The following is a 25,000-nucleotide window of genomic DNA, read 5'->3' as shown; positions in this document are numbered from 1 at the left end:
GAAAGTCTTATAAGATATATCAGTGCACATTCTTCTCATAATAATATTTGGCATTTCTTACTCGGGAAAGCCAAATAGATGTTTGTAGAACTGGAACGAATTTATCACACACTTCTAAAAGAATAATGGGCAGTAGCAAAGATACATGCATGAGTATGCCCCCCTCACTTCAATAGCAATATATATATATATACATATATATATATATATATATATATATATATATATATATATATATATATATATATATATATATATATATATATATATATACACATACATACATACATACATGCATACATACATACATACACAGGATGCGATGGATAAATTGTCGCCATTTTATATTTTTAATTTCGTGCATGTGCACTGTTTGTGTTTTTATTTTGTCGACTATACAGTATAGCAGGGTCAATTGGGCACCATCCATCTGTAAGAACAACAGCACCATGATGCAATTAACTCTGCCAAAAATTTGGAAATGACATACTGTACTGCTTGGCATTCGCACCAGAAGCTCCAATATGAACATTTCAGGGTGTTTGGGTGTCAATCTGAGGACAGTGCAATCGGAGGACATGTACCGAGAGTGATAAAAATCAAACATCCAGTCAGCATCATGACATTTGGAGTGATCACTAATGATGGCGACGTTATGCCTCCATTCATCTTCCCATACGGCCTCAGAATCAACATGTAGGCCTACATCAAGTGCCTGGAGGAGATAGTGATGCCCTGGGTCAAGAGGGTGTTGCTGGAAACCCTATGTCTGGCAACAGGACCCTGCACCATGTCACACAAGCAGGAGAATCCAGTCATGGCTGTCAAACAATTTCTGCGATCACATCACCCTTAACATCTGGCCACCTAACTCTCCAAACTGCATCCCCCTTGATTATTATGTGTATGGCGCAGCTGAGCGAGAGACCAACAAAACTCCTTGTAACACCAAAGATGAACTGAAGGCAAGGATTATTGCAGCATTCACCAACTTAAACAAGGAGACTGTCCAAAAGAGTTGCGGGATATCCCGAAGTCGTCTGGAGGCCGTGGTTAAAACTAATGGCGATTTTTAGAAATAATACATTTCTAAATCTCTCAGAGAGATTTATGCAGTAGTGATACGATGAAGTAGTTGTATACTGTCAACTTAATGTGACAGTCCCCTGAAGGGAATAATACTACTGTTGGTTAAGCCTAGGAAGCTGCCAACAGTAGTATTATTCCCTTCAGGGGACTGTCACATGAAATTGTATGGATAGTACCGTACTGAATTCTGGTGCCTCAACGTAAGTACCTAATTCATCTGAATATATATATATATATATATATATATATATATATATATATATATATATAAGCAATGTTAATTCTCTAAATGAAGTATTAACAGTAACTGCACGATAAAGTGTAGTATATTGCCACTTAAGTGTGGCTGACCCCTAGGGGTGGATGTTACTGTTGCTTTTAGCCCCAGGAGGACATCTCCTCCAGCTGGCTTATCGACACACGACTGTGTCCTGTTTGCCAAGGGAGTTATCCCTCTCACCTCGACCAGCAGCACGAACGTATCCGGATTTCAGGGTTATTTCCCTTCGTCGGCGTTCGACAGCTGATGACCTTGGTGAGAGAGACAAAACCTGGCAACCCTTATATCTTCTTTTCCAGTGACATTCTTCACTGATATTGAAAAGGTGAAAACAAGCAATGTTAATTCTCTAAATGAAGTATTAACAGTAACTGCACGATAAAGTGTAGTATATTGCCACTTAAGTGTGGCTGACCCCTAGGGGTGGATGTTACTGTTGCTTTTAGCCCCAGGAGGACATCTCCTCCAGCTGGCTTATCGACACACGACTGTGTCCTGTTTGCCAAGGGAGTTATCCCTCTCACCTCGACCAGCAGCACGAACGTATCCGGATTTCAGGGTTATTTCCCTTCGTCGGCGTTCGACAGCTGATGACCTTGGTGAGAGAGACAAAACCTGGCAACCCTTATATCTTCTTTTCCAGTGACATTCTTCACTGATATTGAAAAGGTGAAAACAAGTGGCAATATACTACACTTTATCGTGCAGTTACTGTTAATACTTCATTTAGAGAATTAACATTGCTTGTTTTCACCTTTTCAATATCAGTGAAGAATGTCACTGGAAAAGAAGATATAAGGGTTGCCAGGTTTTGTCTCTCTCACCAAGGTCATCAGCTGTCGAACGCCGACGAAGGGAAATAACCCTGAAATCCGGATACGTTCGTGCTGCTGGTCGAGGTGAGAGGGATAACTCCCTTGGCAAACAGGACACAGTCATGTGTCGATAAGCCAGCTGGAGGAGATGTCCTCCTGGGGCTAAAAGCAACAGTAACATCCACCCCTAGGGGTCAGCCACACTTAAGTGGCAATATACTACACTTTATCGTGCAGTTACTGTTAATACTTCATTTAGAGAATTAACATTGCTTGTTTTCACCTTTTCAATATCAGTGAAGAATGTCACTGGAAAAGAAGATATAAGGGTTGCCAGGTTTTGTCTCTCTCACCAAGGTCATCAGCTGTCGAACGCCGACGAAGGGAAATAACCCTGAAATCCGGATACGTTCGTGCTGCTGGTCGAGGTGAGAGGGATAACTCCCTTGGCAAACAGGACACAGTCGTGTGTCGATAAGCCAGCTGGAGGAGATGTCCTCCTGGGGCTAAAAGCAACAGTAACATCCACCCCTAGGGGTCAGCCACACTTAAGTGGCAATATACTACACTATATATATATATATATATATATATATATATATATATATATATATATATATATACCATCTTACTTCACTCGCAGCTGAATGTGCAGATTATGCCTGGTTGAGAAAAAAGCCACATTAAAGAGCCTGCAGCACCCAGACATCAATCTGAACAGCAGAAGTGAAATTTGAAATTTTTGCCCAAATGAAAGGAAGTACATCCTATCATATCTACGTGCCCCATCGTGACTATAACTTCCATTACCCCCAGCTTCGGCCCTCCCATCACCAATACCTGGGTATCCGGCAAAGAGTTTGACCAGAACATATACAAACGCACTCTCAGGCACACACACGCCCTAACACGGCAGACAGCCATTTTCCACACGCACACATATATAAGCCCCTACACATATCGTACCCCTATACGCACTCCATTCATGCATAAATACCCCCAAAGAATCTAACCACATATGTTAAACAAAACATAATCAAAAAAACACAAACGGATTCATAGATGCTTATGCAGTCTTTGAGCACCCACCGAACTATCCAGCTCCAATAAACAAACGCTACAAGTATAGCACCACTGTACACATTCCAAATCTACAAGAACTCTAACTTTAAAACATATACACAATTTTCTAGTAAAATTCTTATCGCTTTACAACCCTCCCGGAGATGGTACTTTGGCGCCTAGGGTCATAACTCTTAATTTAGCCCATGATCTGTTTCGTCGTCTTTTTCACAACAACCACGAACCGGATGTCTTTTCACCTCCGGTAATAGAGAGCAGCAGCCATATTTCATTCTATAACTGCCATCTGTGAAAAGTGCGTATGTGTGTATATGTATGTGTGTATGTATATATATATATATATATATGTGTGTGTGTGTGTGTGTGTGCTCATTGATAGATTGAGAGAAATAGGTATGCATACAGACATACATACACACATACATGCATACATAGCGACATATTTATATATACACTAATATACATACATACATACATACATACATACATACATACATACATACATACAGTGTTTAAACTTGCGCTTCATTAGTCGACAAGTAACCATCGAGTTAAAGAGAGATCCACAGTATGATCGCTGCACCCACCAGAAACGGACACAAAATCTCCTTCAAATCATTTCATGCAGTCTTTAAAAACGCGCGGACATATTGAATAATATTGTTCAAGATATACAACGCATGAAAAGAAGGAGTCGGAGATAGTCACAGCTAGAATCCCTGTCACTATGAATCTGCTTTATCAATGTTCATTTAGGGCTAAATAGCAACAATAAGACGCCATTTTGCTTTGTCAACCGTAGATGATGGCGGAAAGTACATTTCTTTTAACTGTACTGCCTTTGGAAGAAATAAGGAAGCGAGGAATACGATTTATAAGAAAAGGTTGTCTATTTTCCACACAAGAGACGGATTCAGTCATTTAATGGACGCCAAAAGCTGTTTATCTTTTCATCATCGTTGGTATTTCACTAATGTACAGCCTCTGCTAGGTTTCCTATATTATGTGTACACGGTAACACATATACATTAGTCACACAGTAACGTACTCAAATTAAAACTGTGACATATACACACTGCTGTTGCAATATACACACATTAGCAGAGTAACATATACACTTTTACACAGTAAAATATATACACACATAAACATGCATACTTAAATTTAGTTACATAAAGGCACTAATACATAGTAAGTAACACATGCTAATGCAGTACCATACATTAAGACTGCTATATATATATACACACTAACACAGTAATATACACACATTAATACAGCAATATAAACACTTAGGCAATTTAAAACAATTTGCCTTTTATACATTTATATAATATCTTCATGGATACAAAAGAAGGAATCAACCGGTCTGGTTTCAATTCTTATTTTGGCATCTCATCAGGGGCTGAATATGAATCATCATTTTGTCGTCTCCGTCATCCTCATTCTTCTCATCATCATCATCGTCGTCGTCGTCGTGGTCGTCGTCGTCGTCGTCGTCCTCATTGTCAATGTGGTTAATCTCATCATTGGAATGATCGCTCGCTTTTATCAATTATCGTTAACATTTTGTCGTTACCATCATCTTCATCATCATCATCCGCAACTGCAATAACAAGACATTTCAAAATGATTGATTTCAGATAATCATATGTTTCTTTTATTTTTATTCCAGCCTGAAAATATACTTTGTATGACCCGAACGGGTAATCGAATCAAAATCATCGACTTTGGGTTAGCTCGAAGATTCGACCCAAGAGACGACATGAGGGTATTGTTTGGAACACCTGAGTTTATTGCTCCGGAGGTGGTGAACTTCGAACCAATCAGTCATCGCACTGACATGTGGAGTGTGGGCGTAATAACATACATACTGTAAGTAGTAGTAGTAGTAGTAGTAGTAGTAGTAGTAGTAGTAGTAGTAGTAGTAGTAGTAGTAGTAGTAGCAACGTCATAGCTCTTCAGTATTAAATCTTCCTGTGTATATATATATATATATATATATAATCAGTAGAGGCGCAATGGCCCAGTGGTTAGGGCAGCGGACTCGCGGTCATAGGTTTATTAAGCGAAAACACCTAAAGCTCCATGAGGCTCTGGTAGGGGACGGTGGCGAACCCTGCTGTACTCTTTCACCACAACTTTCTCTCACTCTTACTTCCTATTTCTGTTGTGCCTGTAATTCAAAGGGTCAGCCTTGTCACACTCTGTGTCACGCTGAATATCCCCGAGAACTACGTTAAGGGCACACGTGTCTGTGGAGTGCTCAGCCACTTGCACGTTAATTTCACGAGCAGGTTGTTCCGTTGATCGGATCAACTGGAACCCTCGACGTCGTAAGCGACGGAGTGCCAACACATATATATAATCAAACACTTGACAACTGGCGTTAGCTTGTTTACGCCTCCATAATTTAGCGGTTCAACAAAAGAGGCAGATAGAAAAAGGACCACACTTAAACATAAGTGCTGGGATCGATTTATTTGACTAAAACCCTTCGAGACAATGACTCAGCATGACTGCAGTCCAGTTGCTGAAACAAGTAACAGATAAAAGATATATTAGGCTAATTAGATATTAATTAAATATTAATATGTATTTAGGCTAAATTCTCCCTCTCACTCTCACACACACACACACACACACACACACACACACACACACACACACACACACTCAGTCACATATAGCTGGTTCTTTCTTTCGCCCTTCTTGTTTCTTGACCATTTACTCTTATCATCGTCTCTTCCCATTATTTATTCAAAACATTCCCAATTTCTTTTCACGCAGATTGTCCGGGTTGTCTCCTTTCCTCGGTGACAATGATAACCAAACACTTTCAAATGTCACCTGTGCTCAGTGGGACTTCGATGCAGAAGAATTCGAAAGTATATCTGCTGAGGCCAAAGACTTCATCACAAAGTTACTGGTTAAAAGACCTACGTAAGTATTTTTCTCTCTTTTTTTCTTCCCAACTCCATCCTTCCAGCGTCACATAATAACACGAATTAAGCCTTTGACTGCATCATTAAATTTCGTTATCATTCCTATAATGATGTTAATTATCCACCCCAAACAATATAAAATTTATATTTTCTGGTTTTGCAATACTTTTTCAGTATCTCCAATGGGAACGGTTTTCATATCCACCTCTAAAAGTGTTTGATTCTTGTTCTGTAAAGTGATGTTTGATGAAATATGATTATATGTGTGTGTGTGTGTGTGTGTGTGTGTGTGTGTGTGTGCGTGCGTGTGTGTGTGTGTGTGTGTGTGTGTGTGTGTGTGTGTGTGTGTGTGTGTGTGTGTGTGTGTATACATATATATATATATTTATATATATCATCATCATCATCATCATCGTTTAACGTCCGCTTTCCATGCTAGCATGGGTTGGACGATTTGACTGAGGACTGGTGAAACCGGATGGCAACACCAGGCTCCAGTCTGATTTGGCAGAGTTTCTACAGCTGGATGCCCTTCCTAACGCCAACCACTCAGAGAGTGTAGTGGGTGCTTTTACGTGTCACCCGCACGAAAACGGCCACGCTCGAAATGGTGTCTTTTATGTGCCACCCGCACAAGCCAGTCCAGGGGCACTGGCAACGATCTCGCTCGAAAATCCTACAGGAGCCAGTCAGGCGGTACTGGCAACGGCCACGCTCAAAATGGTGCATCTCATGTGCCACCCGCACAAGAACCAGTCCAGGGGCACTGGCAACGATTTTACTTGGCTTGCCGGGTCTTCTCACGCACAGCCCATTTCCAAAGGTCTCGGTCCGTAGTCATCGCCTCGGTGAGGCCCAATGTACGAAGGTCTTGCCTCACCACCTCAGCCCAGGTCTTCCTGGGCCTACCTCTTCCACGGGTTCCCTCAACTGTTAGGGTGTGGCACTTTTTCACGCAGCTATCCTCCTCCATTCTCACCACATGTCCATACCAGCGCAATCGTCTCTCTTGCACGCCACAACTGATGCTTCTAATGTTCAGCTTTTCTCTCAAGATACTTACACTCTGACGGGTATTCACATTGACATTACACATCCAACGGAGCATACTGGCTTCATTCCTTGCGAGCTTACGTATGTCCTCAGCAGTTACAGCCCATGTTTCACTGCCATGTAGCATGGTTGTTCGTACGCATGCGTCATACAGTCTGCCTTTTACTCTGAGTGAGAGTCCCTTTGTCGCCAGCAGGGGTAAGAGCTCTCTAAACTTTGCCCAGGCTATTCTTATTCTAGCAGCTACACTTTCAGCGCACCCACCCCCACTACTAACTTGGTCGCCCAGATAGCGGAAGCTATCGACTACCTCTAGTTTTTCACCCTGGAATGAGATAGAAGTTGTTTCCTGTTTGTTTGCAGTCTTTATTGCACCTGAACATCTGCCACAAACAAAAACTAACTTGCTAGTTAACCTGCCTTTGATGTTGCTGCACCTCTTATGTGTCCATAGCTTGCACCGGGTACATCTTATAGAGTTACTACCTACTCCTTTTCTACATACTGAGCAGGGCCATCTACCTGAAGGGGTTTGTGTTTTATCTACCTTCCTACTTATTAGGATTTTGGTTTTAGCTAGGTTGACTCTAAGGCCCTTCAATTCTAGACCTTGCTTCCACACCTGAAACTTCTCCTCTAGTTCTGATAGTGACTCCGCAATTAGGGCAAGGTCATCAGCATAGAGGAGCTCCCAGGGGCAACCTGTCTTGAACTCCTCTGTGATTGCCTGGAGGACTATGGTAAATAATAAGGGGCTGAGGACGGAACCTTGGTGGACCCCTACCTCTACCCGGAATTCATTGCTGTACTCATTTCCAACCCTCACCTTACTGGCCGCATCTCTGTACATGGCTCGCACAGCTCTCACTAGCCATTCTTCTATCCCAAGTTTCCTCATTGACCACCAGATAAGGGATCGGGGGACCCTGTCAAAGGCTTTCTCCATGTCAACGAAAGCCAGGTACAGAGGTTTATCCTTGGCTAGGTATTTCTCTTGCAACTGTCTCACTAGAAATAAGGCATCAGTAGTGCTTTTACCTGGCACGAACCCAAACTGCATCTCATCTAAATTGATTCGCTCCCTAATTAGTTGGGCTATGACCCTCTCTGTAACTTTCATAACCTGATCTAACAGCTTGATGCCTCTGTAATTATTTGTATCTAAAGCGTCCCCTTTACCTTTGTAGCAGTTGACTATGATGCTGCTACACCAGTCATAGGGTATGACTCCTTCGTGTATCACCTGGTTCGTAATACGGGTGACTAGGCTATAGCCAACACTGCCAGATATTTTGAGCATCTCTGCAGTGATTCCTGATGGGCCGGGGGCTTTCCCGGTCTTCATACTCTTAATTGCTTTATCTACCCTGGTACTATCAACTCGGATAGCTGGTCCCTCTATTGGGTCGACATAAGGCAGGCTCTCTTTCTCCCATTCATTCTCTTTATTAAGCAATCTATCGTAGTGGCATCTCCAGACCTCTTTCTTTGCATCCTCATTTAATGCAAGCGTACCATCATCCATGCGAACACATTTCTCTCCTACAACATCACTATTCTCTCTCCTACACTGTCTTGCAACCCGAAATACCTCGAGTCTTTGGTCCTCACGGCGCAGAACATTGGCAAATCTTTCCTTATCTGCTTCCCCTCTGGCTAAATAAACCTGTCGCCTAGCCTCCCTTCTGGCACATTGGTACAATTCCCTGCTACCACCGTTCTTCCAGTCCTTCCAAGCTTGTTTCTTTTGTCTAATAGCCCTGTCTACCTCCTTGTTCCACCACCACGTTACTCTGGGTTGGGAGGGGACCTTACACCACCCACAAATCTGGTCGGTGGCTTTCAACAGGTTGTCCCGCAGAAATCTCCAATTGTCTTCCATATATATATATATTTATATATATGTATGTATATATATATATATATATAATATATATATATTTTATATATATATATATATATATATATATATATATATATATATATATATATATATATATATATATATTATGTACATATATATATTCATATATATACTTATTTTCTGCATATACCTTTGTTTATATTTTTTTTATTACCCACAAGGGGCTAGACATAGAGGGGATAAACATATGTTTATATATATATATATATATAATACATACATACATATATGTACATATGTATATATATCCCTACTTTATGCATTTACATATATACATACATACATATATATTTATATATATATATATATATATATATATATATATATATATATATATATATATATACATATCCATATTAGGAGACACCAACTTGTTAACTTCCTTGTAAAAGCTCCATCTAGAAAATATCTATATATATATAAGCAACAGATTAGATTTCCTCGAAGAGAAAAATTAAGAATTGGTCTGATATCACTTCATTGTTCTTGAAGGTCTCTTCACTAGTTTGGTAAAAAGGATAAGTAATTAAAAAAGTTTTGAAGAAGTGAACCTAATAAAGAATGTATTTAATAAGAACTTGTGAGGGCGAGGAATAAGTAGAACGCTTATCTTCTTTCACGTGTCTTGCTCTGATGACGTCATCCTATCACACATTGGAAGCTAAATGTTTAGCAGTTTGAGAAGTTTGTTTTAAGATTAATCTATTTGTTGTTGTATCTAATGGGTTCTCAAGATTTCGTTATGCTTCGCTTAATCAGCTTTCGTCTGTATTCTTCCTCAGACGAATAGTGTTTAACCACGAAGGATGAAACATTAAAAAAACATTCGACTCTTTGTCGATGTCTTTTTATCTAAAATAATTTTCTTTAAAAGTAATTTCCGTTATATCGGTGTATTTGTTCTCATTAAAATTGAAACCAATGAGGAAGCCTTTACGCAGCCGACGTCCCACTAGAAATAGCAGCAGAGTCTCCCTCAAATAACGTCATATACGCTTAAAGAGAAGAGCATATTAGGCTATGTAACTCTACGTATAGAGAAAGACGAGTTACGACTAGGATGCTTTTAATCATGGGCCTCCTCGAGCGAGACCGAATGGAGATTAAACAACAACTTCAGGATCTTTCTGAATTGACGGGCACCACTTGTTTTCTTAACGAAACACTTTCAATCTTATGATACTGGTAGAATGTGTCATATAAAATATCTTTTTCTCTTAGCCTTCTTAACAAAAATTTATACATCGCAAGTTATTTCATGTTAAAGTTGTCATATTTCTGTAATTTCAACCAATCACTGACGTCTATTCAGCTGAATACAGTTACTGCTATTTTTGTAAACAATAATTTTTGCCGGTGTCAAGATCGTTATTCCCTGTTGATTTAGGGTTAGGGTTATGAGTGAGGTTATGGCAAAAATAATCATAACCCTAACCCTAACTCTAAAACTAACTCTAACTCTAAAACCCGAACCCTAACCCTAAAACCCTAAAGTTAAAACCAGTACCACCGATAGTTGTTGTTGACAAACAACGGCACTAATTTTATTCAAGGGAAAAGATCCCATGACACCGTTAGAAAATGTTGTTTACATTCCATGGAAGTAATTGTTTTCACCTGAATAGACGTCAGTGATTGGTTGAAATTACTGAAATACGACAATTTTTTACATGTTCTATAACACAAAATATACAAGTATACGAAGTTTGAAAGCGTTTCGGTACCAAAAATACTACATAAAACATAAATGAAAAGTGGTGCCCGTCAATTCAGAAAGATCCCAACTTCATTTTTTTTTTTTTAATCAAGCCAAAATGGGAACGGGTGATCAACTTGCTAGAAACAGGAGCCAAATTTTGCTTCACGCAGGCATATAACCTGCCAGAAATAACAGCCAATTCTCCCTCAAATTACCTTTCTTCAATGTCTTAAAACGTGGAAGGAAAACCACGGAATATTCATGGAGTTCTGACTACTGATTATTTGTCGTGAAATATATACAGCATTTAAATCGTATTGTACATATATACGTATGTATGTTTATACATATATACACATAGACATGTGTATGTGTGTGTGTGTGTGTGTGTGTGTGTGTGTGTGTGTGTGTGTGTGTGTGTGTGTGTGTGTGTGTGTGTGTGTGTGTGTGTGTGTGTGTTTCCATGCAAACATGTATGTATATAGATGATTATATATTTTTTCTTTCGTCTTCTGTAAACCTATGTCGCCTTATCTAATGTGTTCTTCATTTATAAGACGCGATTGTGTTATTTGAAGGAGATTTGGCGTCTACTTCCGGCAAGACAGGTGAACATGGCCTCTTGTTGCTTGTCCCTGGTCAATCCTGATCGAGCTCAGACATGTAGACAAAACGTGATCCAGTCAAAAGCATCTTATCTTTTATTTTTTTACCATTAGAGTAGCTTGGGAGCGGGGAGGAGCGATCCACCATTGGCAGTGCTTTTATTGGCTTGGCATTTAGAGTCTACTGTATAGAGGACAGAATGTTTAGCAAACTCAAAGACTACACAGTCCGACACACTCTAGCTACGTCACTGACGTTTTTGCATTACATTATTGAATGTGTACTTCTATTAAGAAAGTCTGATGTGATTTGAGAACTTAGCTGTTATATCTAGCGGATCTAGCTATCACCTAAAGGTTCTCTCGTTCGCTGTTGTTGTTGATGTTACTACTGCTATTTATGAAGCCATGTTGCTTATATTTATTCACTTCTTTTGCAGAAAACGATTGTCAGCCACAGATTGCCTTGAACATACATGGTTAAAGGTATTTTTTTTTTACTTATTATTTTATATAAATTATTTTATGGTAATTTATCACATCTCTAAATTAATTAGCAATTTCCTTGAGAGAGTTACTTCTTCAGTAACTCTTTTAATTGCTATTAGTTACTCTTAATTACGTTTTTTTTTAATTATTAGATTACTCTTAATACATTAATTAACCTGTGGTTTTCAGCTTGTTATGATTAAATAACTTGGCGGCCATAAGCCTCAGGTTGAAGGCTTTGTATATATTATTACCGCGTGTGTGTGTGTGTGTGTGTGTGTGTGTGTGTGTGTGTGTGTGTGTGTGTGTGTGTGTGTGTTTGTGTGTGTGTGTGTGTGTGTGTGTGTGTGTGTGTGTGTGTGTGTGTGTGCACACGTATGTATCTGTGTATATATTCATAAGATAAATAACTAAATAACTCAGAGATGCTAGTGGTATGAACTTGGATATAAAGACAAATAATGGAACGCTAGATACTTTGCAAGATATAAACTTGTTTTATTGAAGTTATCTTCGCTTCCAGTGACAATAGACAAAACGCCTGCTGACAATTGCGACTGATTCCAAATGATAAGAGGAGATAATTTCAAGAATCAATAATTATCCAGAACTGACATACAATTAAGGAAATTAAGTCTGTTGTTTTTTTTTTTTAGAGAGATAAGAGAAATGTTGTGGTCATATGTTTCTACCTCAACAGGCGTCATAGCACAACAGTTATCCGACCTTGATTCCTGCAGACATAAAACTTATATATAAAATAAAGTCGAGAACCTTTACGGTCTAAGGTAACTTGCATGATTAAAACGAAAAATGAGCAAAGAGAAATAGCTCAGTGACCAGTGATATAAATTTAGATTTAAAAAGGGGGGGGCAATTAAAGGTGTATTAAATACCATACACGTAAAAGAATAAAAGAAAGGAAGCAGCATTAATACCAAAAGGCAATCTTGATCTCCATCTTAACGTAGAGGTTGTGTTAGAACACAGCATACTGCGTTATTTACGTGCCTTGAGAGGCTCTTTCATATGGACTTGTGGTGCATAAAAGTACTCGTAAATTACGAGTGTTTTTTCTAGCACAGCCTCCACGATAAGTTAGAGATCAAGAATATCTTTTAAAAAAAGAAAACATTAGTAAACAACACGTTTATCCTATACAGAATTTCCTAGAAAAAAATGAACGATTAATGATGGAGGCAATTCTAATAGCACGATGCATAATCATATTAATAAATACAGATGACATGATTCACAAGCAAAAAAAAAAGTAATTACTTCCTGTTGGAATACAATACTAATGATCAAAAAATTCAGATTCTGGATGGAATTCCCCATTACTCCGCCAACAGTAATTCCTCCATTAAGGAAATGAGACTGAGGATGCCTAGAAATGTTGATGATGTAAAAACATTGCTGTTCTCAAAAGAAATTGCAATGATCTCGTACTAAAATTGATAAAAGCTTGATCAAAATGATAAAAGTATAACACGGTCCGTATTTTTGAATAAATACATATCTAAAATAAAAGGTATCCGCCACATGTGTGCAGGTGTTCACTACATATGTTTATGTATATGTATGTGTGCATGTGTGCGCATATATATATATGTATATATATATATATATATGTGTGTGTGTGTGTGTGTGTAATACAAATAATATGTGAGTATATGCATATATACGTACATGTATGTACATACCTACATCTACATGTATATATAGATGCATATCTGGTACAGGACGTCACACAAAAAACGTGGACAAAATGAAAAACAGAACATAAACAGAGCACAAAAAACAAACAGGCCACATAGAGAACATTTCCTTCATCAGCTGCCCCTATTCTAAACTAAGCGTTTCGAAGAGTTAGGGCAGGACGCATTGTTAGAATAGCTCTTCCCGCGAAAACAAATTAAATGAAATTTGTGATGCGGAGGAATTAAGTGGCAAACAGAAAACACAGGAAAATGAAACAGTGAAAATAAACAAGAAGAGCTGTTAGGCCAGACGGAATATATATATATATATATATATATATATATATATATATATATATATATATATATACTGAATATATAACTTAAATTGGTTTCGGCCATTATCAGCCCAGGCTATGACTAACTCAATAGCACCACCTGGAAAGTCTTTTAGTTAATTATTTCGGGACACCATGGACCACTCGAGCAGAGAGTCGTTGTTGGTTGAGACGTATCCAGATGTATGTGGTTTATCCGGTATTTCCTGGAGGAATTTGCCCAGGTAACTTTTGAGAGTTGTGAGGTCTTTTTCTACTTTAATTTCCTTTGGGATAACATTGAAAATTGCAAGACCATTTGCAGTGAAGAAATTGTGTCGCAATGTTCTTATGTGATGTGATCTCGACCTTTGTAGGGGACGCATTGCACGGGGGCCTAGTCTTGGGTGAATTGTAAACATAATACCAATATCATTTGGATAATATTGGTGGAATATTTTCCACATGATACAAATAATGTATCGCTCACGGCGGCGTTGCAGAGAATAGAGCTTCAGCTGTATGTATATACATATATACATTTAGATGTGAGTCTGTATATATATATATATATATATATATATATATATATATATCGTTGCTATTATGTGTTAAACTATCGTATGTCCAAAAATGACCAAATGCGCTTTTTATATTGAATATTTAATTTTGCTTGCAATATCCGGTTCTTTTGGTCAAACTATCGTATCTCCCGCTGTTTCGGATGCGAAGATAAGAGGATTGACAAAGTGTAGTACAACGGTCTAGCATTTTTCAAAACTGTAGTAAGTCCCACAAACGACAGTTTTGCCAAAATATTTCATACATGCATGAAGTTACGATTTTATGCACCCAACTGAGTATTATTGTTACACTGAAACTATTGCTAATGTAAAAAGAAATGGAATGGTGAAACTGTTTTTTTCGTTTTCTAAAAATGCAATGTTTTGGACTTACGACACTTTTGCATAATAGCAACGATACATACTAATATATATATATATACAATCACACATACATACACACACACACACACACACACACACACACACACACACACACATATATATATATATATATATATATATATATATATATATATATATATATACATAGATGCAGGAGTATGTATATATGTATGTCTATAAGGCTTCAATCATGTTCTAAGCATCAAAGTGCGAAGTGCTTAATATAATGAATATAGAGTTCATTTACATATTTCTTACAATTCCAGAAACTTTTGTCACACAATTATTACTATTCGATTCAGAATTAGTTAGTTTGACAAGTTTTTCATAATTCGGAAAGTGTATACATACATACATACATACATACATACATACATACATACATACATACATACAAATACACACATGCACAACAAATATAGTTTGTGTGTGTGTATGTGTATGTGTGTGTGCGCGTTTGTGTCTGTGCATGTAATATGTATATATATATCCATGTATGCATGTATATGTGAGAGTGTAAGTAGGTTGTGCAGTATATGTCAATCAGTAATTTAGGAACACAATACCCATAAGTGTAGTTATAGAACTACAGTGAGAACACACAAGTTGATGGAGAACTGGCAGCTGTAAAACGTTGGTAAGTGAAACTTTCCGTATCAGTCTAAGTATTTCTTCGCTTCTGCTTAGAGCGTACCTGATTGGGTTGATTGGTGATTTATTGATGAGTGAACAGTACTCAAATATAGGACATACGGTTTGTTATGTAAAAATTTTGAGATATTGATATGTTTTCTGCCAAGGAGAAAACAATCAGGATTCTGAAGATACCATGAGGTGTTACTGAAAATTGTTTTAGGCTTTGTATATGTAGATAACACTGTCTAACTTTCCTTTTTTTATGTATTTGGTCAGTAAGTGTTACTTCCCATTTGCTTCTATCTAGAAATCAAAGGAAATTACTACTGTTCCCTTCAAACTTGACTTTTGTGACCTGGATATCAATGTATGGAAACTGATCTATTTTCCATTACATCTAAGACAGATTCACTGCCGAATTGATGAAGCAGAGATATCGTTATTGCAAATATTCTGCTCAGTATCACAGATTTGTTTGTCAGTTGTTTGACCTTAACCACTTTGAGCATGTCCCTTAGTGACTGACAGTATGTGCATCTCTGATCATGAGCAGGAATAGTGGGGCGGGGGAATCATAGCCATATGTCGAGAGGGATTCTTTGGGGTTTGAATAAATGTAACAAAAGCTGTTTGAAGGGAACATTAGCGATTTTTCATAGTTTCTAAAGGTAAGCAAATAGGAAATAACAGTTGCTACTCAAGAACAAAACTTGTGTTACACAGTGTAATGGTTGTACTTAATTGTGCGTTGTTCATATAAATGTCACTCTCGATTTGTTTAGCTGTACTTAAGAAATTCTTTTATTATATTGCTATTGGACGAGGCTATATATATATATATATATACATAGATGCAGGAGTATGTATATATGTATGTCTATAATGCTTCAATCATGTTCTAAGCATCAAAGTGCGAAGTGCTTAATATAATGAATATAGAGTTCATTTACATATTTCTTACAATTCCAGAAACTTTTGTCACACAATTATTACTATTCGATATACATTTATAAACAAAATTAAGGGATCAGCAACAGGTTGCTTCACCACATCCCTTAATTTTGTTTATAAATGTATAAGAACTTTTAAATAAGTTCCACGCCGATAATGGTGCTTACATACGAAGGGCTTGGTAAAAATTATTAATTATTAATTTATTAATAAATTGATAATCCTTTACCCTTTTAATTGTAATAATATATATATATATATATATATATATATATATATATATATATATATATATATATATATATATATATATATATATATATATATATATATATATATATATATATATATATATATATACGCATATATATAACTCAAAAGTAAATAGACACCATGATTTTTTTTTTTTTTAAAGATTTTCTCCTTTCTTTGAATATTTGTTGGTCGAATAAGAGGCAACTTTTTTCTAGATGCTCTGCCATAGTAATCAAATTGATGGAGATAGCTTACAGGAGTACTCCGACTTATCTGAAATTGCTCTGCAACACCAGCCACCTTGCAACGTGAACTATTTTCAGCAATCCGTTCGATAACTCGATGACACTCGTCAGAGGACCGAGATCGTTCTGAGTTGGATGTTGTCAATTCCTTTTCTTTACTGGTGAATTGTACAATCACTCTGTTGACTATGGCAAGAGGGACCCCAAGATGTTGTGGAATCTTATGCTCATTAGGCCCACTTTCAGATCGACCCACAATACGCCTTCTTTGAAAATCAGACAACTCTCTTCTGATGTTTGCAGCATGGCTAGTTGCTTTAAACAATTAATAAAGTGTTATGTGAAATTTAAAAAAATTAATAATTCATTAACAAGTTCGAAGCACCACATAGTGTCCGCCCAGAAAAAGCAGTAACGTGAGGGGTGTCTATTTATTTTTGAATTGTATATATATATATGTGTGTACACACACACACACACACACACACACACACACACACACACACACACACTCGCGTACACACACACACACACACATATATATATATATATATATATATATATATATATATATATATATATATATATATATATATATATATATATATTTATATAAGTAATCTCTACAACATTGACCTTGATACACAAGAGCTTTAAGTTATCTCCCTTCATGTCTTCTGAAAGACAGAAACATGTTTTTTTTTTTTTTATTACAGTGTAATGTAACAGTTTTTGCGTTTGGGGTGGTATTAACACATCATACTTACTAGATCCGTTTGTTTGTTTGTCTGTTGTTGTTGTTGTTGTTGCTGCTGTTTTATCCCAGGTCGGCCTTGAACCTTATTATAAAAAAGTTTCACTCTTATGGCCATCCTATCTTTTATTCATAATATTTCACTTTCCAAAAAGCAATTTTACTATTTTTATGTTTTTAATGCATGGTATGAGAAAAGTTTAGCTGTTGTCATTAGCTGATCGAATGATGTGCATGAGGCAGTTTTGTTGTTGCTGCTATTGGTGGTGGTGCTCGTGTTGTTATTGTTATTGTTAATGGTGGCGTTGGTGGTGGTGGTGGTGGTGGTTTTGATACTGTTTCATACAGCAATGACAAGCAATAAAAGTATTTAATAATGCTTTAATACAGTAATATGCAGTAAGTTATATAACATCACTATTGTTTGTAGTTATGTTGTTGTTGTAATCGTTGTTATAGTCTGTAGGATTCATTGTCTTTGGTGCTGTCAGTAGTATTTCTCGTATGTGTGTGGAGGGGGTGCGTGCATGCGGGCATAATCTTGAAAGACAGAGTAACAGAAGTTGCAGTTCTAGTAAGCCTGAAAGTTCGAAGAAACCTCTTGCCGAGAACCAAGTCTCCAAAGCTATCATATTTTGGGACATTCAATGCGCCACGAGTCACTGTCTAAGACCATCCTGACAGGAACAATGGAGGGAAAGAGAGCAAGAAGTCGTGAAAGAGATTTATGGGCTGGCTGACAACACCAAAAAGGGAATAGAAACAAGAGCCTGACTGGTTGCATGCATGCAGCATAACACGGAGCTGGAGAGCCTTGGCAAAGCCGACAACTGAGCACGAAGAGGCCACGTGACTGATGGCTAATAATAATATATATCGAGACAGATACTGACGTTTCACAATGAAGGCTGGTAACACTTGGAAACACACATACACCCACCCAACGCCATTATAAGGCTCTACAGCACGGGTATTTTCTCTTATAATGCTGATCATGGACAGCATCTCTTATGGGTTAGTCGATATATCGCACATAGATGTGATAATGAAATACCGCCACTTCTATATCTTCCCCGCTCGTGGGGGTACACGATACGTGAAATATTGGAGGTAATTGACGAGCTCCCGCAGTCCCCTGGGCAGTTGCATCCTCTATTGCCGATATCCTTTAAGAAATATAATCATCGAATGATCTACAGTTGAAGAAAATGGCAATCAACGAGTTCTATGGATAACCACAATCAAGCAGATATACGCATGCGTAAATGTATACATGTGTACGCGCGCGTGTTTGTGCATACATATATATGTATAGATGGATGGATGGATGGATGGATGTATATATACAGCGTAGTATTTCGGCAAACTTTTAGAATTTAGTTCTTGAAATTCTGCTGAAGATATTTAACTAATATAATCAGAAAAACCTGGAGACCTTCTAGATTTATGATTTCATCCATTGTCGCATCTCTGGGAAGGTGTGAAAATATTCTGGACAATTCAGAATATTCGGAATGTTGCGACTGGTGATCCCGAAAACAATAAAGGGAAGCTGCAGAAGATTGTCATCAGGCAACCTTCCATTCTTTAAGAAAGGGGGGGTGTTCTTGTTTTTTTGTTTCTTTTGCTTTTATGTTTGTTTGTTTTTTTTTTGTTTTGTATTTTGTTTGTTTTTTTTTGTTTTTTTTGGGGTAGGGTGGTTTAGATTTTACTGGAATAAATTAGGAAGTGTTGCTTCTGGCCACTTTAAGGGAATGTGAATGAAACTGTAAAACTGGTGCTGAAAGATTTCTAAGAGTCGGTGTTTGATAAAACAGATAAAACAAAGACAAGCTGCATCAGGAACTTATATAAAACTTATTGATCTGTTTCCAATTCATAGACGCAAACATGACTGTGTAGTTAAGACGTTCTTTTCGTAGCAACGTGGATCGAGTTTGATCCCGCTGCGCTTCATCAAGTACCTTCTGTCATAAATTGGTTAAGGAAAAATACCCCCAAGGAAGCGTTCTTCATACTAAATAAAAATACACACGGCGTCAGATATGTAATGTAATGATCTTCAATACCTTCCGTCAACTGAGATTATCGAAGCTTTTAGTAGACAAAAACTCTAAGAATGTTTGAAATATGAAAAAAAAAAAAAAAGAACAGAATTTTGGACAATATAGACAGTATCATTACATTCCCTTTATTTCTATATTTATATTTTCGATTTCCTATATTACGTATGAGCAAATCTGCTTTCTTTAGATTTTACCATAACCTTGAGTCAAGCAAAGCCTTCTGAGTTTGGTAAGCAGAAAATGTGTGGAAGCCCCTAATCCAGTTAAACACCATCACCTGACCTGTGGGTGTCCTTAGTTATTATACTTTGCTACACACATTCGATCGGAGGATCACGCCCACCCACTGGTTTCTGAAGCCCTGAGAAAGCTTATGGTCGCTAACCATTTTCATCTGACTAAGCAATTAAATAATTTATATATAATGCATAATTCGCTTGAAAAATAAAATGAACATTATTACGCCCTTTGTTTTTTTACACACATTTTTAAAACTCCGTGTTTAAATCGTTAAATCGTTATTGGTTACCATAAGTTAAGTCACCTTAATAATGATGATATTTCTCTTTGTGAATAGCTAAATATAACGATACATTTCATTTTCTTCCCGGATAAATATGTTAACGTGCCTAAGTTGTATTGATTTTTCGTGTAACTGAAGCACTTTCAGAACTAGGGTCTTCAATTATGATTGAGAAAGCAATTAATTGTTTTTTCAGGATGCAGTCTCTAATGTCAACCCATGGGATGAGGCTTACCGAGATCATTTAAAAGACACTTGTGACTATGCATTACCTTTCTTAAATGTATGCTCTCCTCATATTCTGCAACAATTCTCCTTCACATCCCTTTTTAACCCGCATTGCTATCGTTCAAACCCTTATACTAAATTATTATTCACTCTACTTTCATTTACCAGATGGTTTGTTTGAGCTCAGCACAGTTTCAAAGCGTCAAGTTATTGACACGAATATGTCCTCACTAGACATGATAACATTATAATTGAAATCGCCGCTAACTTTACTTTTCATCTTTCCGGGGTTGATAAAATAAAGTACCAGTCAAGTACTAACATCTTTCCAAAAATGTGTGGTCTTGTGCCTATGTTAGAAATTATTATTGCAGATACAGCAATAATAATTTATAATTACTATGGATCTTAATTTACCTTCGAAATATTCTAATCAATTCTAATTTGCCTTTGAAATATCCCCTCTTCCGCTGCCTTCGTGGCGAATAAAAATATCATTATCAGTTCAGGATCAGATCATAAACTTTCTAGGGTAGAAGAGTCATCTTGCATTTTGCTCTGAAATCAAATCCTGCTAAGGTCAACTTTGCCTTTCATCTTTATGAGTTCGATAAAAGAATGTACCCGTCAGGTTCAGGGATTGATTTAATTGACTATACACCCTCACCAAACATCTGTGGCCCTATGCAAAGTCATATAAATAATTAATGTAACAAGTTTTTTTATCCGTAAATGATACAAGCTGCTTAGATAAGTTGGTGCTAACGTGTTTAGTACCCTGAACTTTAAAAAATAATCAAATATAATTATGCGCAGAAGAAAAGACGATGACTAATACTATTTTAATTATACTATGTAGCATCTTTTTTTTTTTTTTTTTTGGTCTTTGGTCAGTAAGTGTTATTTCCTATTTGCTTCTATCTAGAAATCAAAGGAATTTACAACTATTCTCTTCAAACTTGGCTTTTGTCATCTGTTCACCTGATCTTTTTACCTTTACATTTTAGACAAATTCAGCGCGGAGTTGCTGAAGCAGAGATATCGTTATAGTAAATATTCTGTTCAATATCACTGATTTGCTTGACCTTATCCACTTGAGCATGACACTTAGTGTCTGACAATATGTGCATCTCTGATCATGAGCAGGAGTAGTGGGGGAGCATCATAGCCATGTGCTGAGAGGGATTCTTTGGGGTTGAATAAATATAACAAAAGCAAAGTTTGAAGGAAACATTATCGATTTGTCATATTTTTCTAGGGGTAAGCAAATAAGAAATAACAGTTGCTACGCTAGGACAAAAATCGCGTTGCACAGTGTTATTCAATCAAGTATGAGGAACAATTTAGATATTTATCGGTATTATTAGACAAAGTGTCTTTGCCAGTCTTGGTGATGTAAGGCAAATTATTACTAATCCATTCCTGTATATGCAAGGACAGTGACGAAGGTTATTTAAACCTACTCAAATACCGCATCGTTGATACCTTTAAGACTTTCTACTTAATTATGAAACTATTAGTGGTTTTCTGTAGAAAGTAATTCATGCAAAAATTAAAATTAAGTATATATCTGTACAGACTGTATTGTTTAATGAATTATGGTAGAATTTATCAACCTGTAGATTTTAAAGATGGTTTTTAATGATACACTAAACACTACGTACCTGCATGCAACTAAAAAAAATATTCTGGCATCTTTCCATCTCGATATGTCTATCTCTGTTTTTTTTTTTTTTTTTCTGTCTCTTTTACACACTCTCTCTCTAAAGACACTAAGTTAATAATAATTCTGGTGTTTGCAGCCCTGAAAATGTTCCTAACGAAGAACCTATTCAATATCCGAAAATGCCTACTTTTAAACGCACTTCTTACACATTGTCTTGTCATCTTTTGTGTGTGTGTGTGTATTCCTGGGAGCTATATTCTGTTGTTTGTCTCTCCTGAGTACATCGAGGGTTACTTGCTGTTTGGGGCTTAAATATTTCCTTGGTCTGAAGTAGAATTCCACTCTTAATGATGCAGTCTTTCCTATGTTCAGTATTAGAATTTCTCCATCAAAGTTCCTCACTAAAGACGAGGCTTTCATTTGTCACGCTCTTGAGTATCTTATTTAGATTATATCTTGTTAAGTCTGATGATTGTGTCTTTGTTAGGTTGACGGAAGGAGGCGCAATGGCCCAGTGGTTAGGGCAGCGGACTCGCGGTCATAGGATCGCAGTTTCGATTCCCAGGCCGGGCGTTGTGAATGTTTATTGAGTGAAAACACCTAAAGCTCCACGAGGCTCCGACAGGGGATGGTGGCGAACCCTGCTGTACTCTTTCACCACAACTGTCTCTCACTCTTACTTCTTGTTTCTGTTGTGCTTGTAATTCAAAGGGTCAGCCTTGGCACACTCTGTGTCAAGCTGAATATCCCCGAGAACTACGTTAAGGGTACACGTGTCTGTGGAGTGCTCAGCCACTCGCACGTTAATTTCACGAGCAGGCTGTTCCGTTGATCGGATCAACTGGAACCCTCGACGTCGCAAGCGACGGAGTGCCAACAACAGGCTGACGGAAACAAGATTTATACGACTTTATTGGAAAACGTTTTCAGGTTTTCTCTTCAATGGAATCAATGGAGATTTGGTGCGAGGTGACCACGTTATACGTGGATGACACTTGGATATGGTATGTTAGAGAGAAATGAAGGGTTGTGTAGTAGTGGGTATTGTCTACAGTGGCTGCAAGTAGATCGTTGATGCATAAAAGAAACAGTGTTAAGGACAAAACTGAACCTTGAGCAAAACAAATGGTAGTAGGAGAGGTAAAAATGGATTCCAGTGCCAAAATCTGCGGTGACTCTGTCTGACAAGAAACCGGTTATCTATGAAACAAGAGGACAGAGTAGATAGCGCTCATATGACCACAAATTTAGATATCAGGGACGGTCAATAGTTTGACACGGTCAATCTGGTGTCAAGCAAGCTATTAAAGATATTAAGATACGAGGAGGAGGAGGAGGAGGAGGAGGAGGAGGAGGAGGAGGAGGAGGAGGAGGAGGAGGAGGAGGAGGAGGCGGCGGAGGAGGAAGAGGAGGAGGAGGAGGAGGAGGAGGTTAGGGTCAGCGCTATGATGAATTATTGAGGATAATAGAAGAGAGAGATTACCAGGATTGGTAACCCCTCTCTTTCGTTGCTTTGCAACGAATGGACGCGTTTCCTCTCTTTTATCGTGTATGTGTGCGTGGTGGTGAGCCTGGAAAGGGATAGTTTGGGGGGTTATTTACCTAATTTGTGTCGTCTGGATTTTGAGACAAAGTGGTCAGCAAATATAGAGCCTTCTTTCTTTGCAGGACTAATTGTTACAGAACAATCATCGTTGAGCGATAGAAGACAAAAAGGATTTCTTAATGTCCGTATAGCTTTCTTTGGAAAGGTGCCAAAGACATCGGCTACAGTTTGAGATGCAGGATTGCTTGCAGACTATGCGATGAACAGAGGAATACTTCGCTGTTCAGATTTTTGCAGGAGCTTTCTGTTATGGAAAACCTCTATTTTTTTAGGATTAAGTCATTTTTTCCAAGCGTTGTAAGGTTTGTTTGTCTGAATTGCTTCAGTGCAGCAATGCGTGAATGGTTTTTTAGGGCGAGTTATGGTTGTGAGTTTTGATGGCTTATGGTGAGTAGAGGAACATGCCTGAGAAAATAGTGTCAGTCACCTGCCTAGTAGTTTTTAAATGGGAGGGATGGACTACATGTGCTACCAGGAACAGTTAGCATAGAACTGGCGGAGCTCTGTCAACTGCCATGGGAGTTGAGGAGATGCGATGTTGTATATTAATGAGTGGTGAGTAATTACACCAGTAGGTTGGAAAGCGGTGACGGTTTGGTGGAGATTGGAGTCGGAAGTGAGAATTAAAGGTTTTGATGGGCGTTGTCAATGTATATGAAACAACTGCCGTGAAGATTTGGCGTTTGCGATAAATTCAGTTTCTGTACCAACGAAACAGTATAAGATGAGTACATGAGCCAACAAGTGCTGAGGGCGTTGAAGTCACCGAAGATGATGACGCCAATACGAGAGCAGTGGAAGAAATACAATCGAAGTGTTGATGGTGAGTGGAGGAGATAAAAGAGTCAAATGTATTTAGAGGAGTAGGGGAGGGAAACTTTTAGAGAGATTAGAATTTATGTATTTGCAGGCACCGCCTTTCGGAGTAAAGGACGGTAGAGATGGACTACGAATAAGAAGTGAAAGATTTGTTTGTCGAAGAGGAATATGTGTGATTTGCTACTTTGTAAGGGCTAATGTATAGGGTCTAGGTTAGATTGGAGTTTACGGATACTAGACAAGAGACGAAAGAATTGTCAAGCAGATATGCTGCAATTTTGTGG

General features: G+C 37.8%; 1 protein-coding gene across 4 annotated transcripts in view; it reads left to right on the top strand.

The window, feature by feature from the left end:
- The window catches only part of LOC106880214 (myosin light chain kinase, smooth muscle), a 133,330-nt gene that overhangs the window by 100,276 nt on the left and 8,054 nt on the right, over positions 1 to 25,000 (top strand). For 2 of the 4 annotated variants that reach the window (XM_014930073.3, XM_014930074.3), the window contains exons 5-8: positions 4,943 to 5,142; positions 6,058 to 6,210; positions 11,934 to 11,979; positions 20,594 to 20,680. In XM_014930073.3, the coding sequence (XP_014785559.1) occupies positions 4,943 to 5,142; positions 6,058 to 6,210; positions 11,934 to 11,979; positions 20,594 to 20,680 (486 nt within the window). The remainder of the gene's footprint in view (positions 1 to 4,942; positions 5,143 to 6,057; positions 6,211 to 11,933; positions 11,980 to 20,593; positions 20,681 to 25,000) is intronic. The other 2 variants (XM_014930076.3, XM_014930075.3) reach the window with 1 other exon arrangement.

The sequence above is a fragment of the Octopus bimaculoides genome, chromosome 7 (genome assembly GCF_046866305.1).
Source record: "Octopus bimaculoides isolate indiv1 chromosome 7, ASM4686630v1, whole genome shotgun sequence".
Lineage (NCBI taxonomy): Eukaryota > Metazoa > Mollusca > Cephalopoda > Octopoda > Octopodidae > Octopus > Octopus bimaculoides.
The sequence above is the reverse complement of the archived record's forward strand: the minus strand, read 5'-3'. Positions and strand labels throughout refer to the sequence as shown.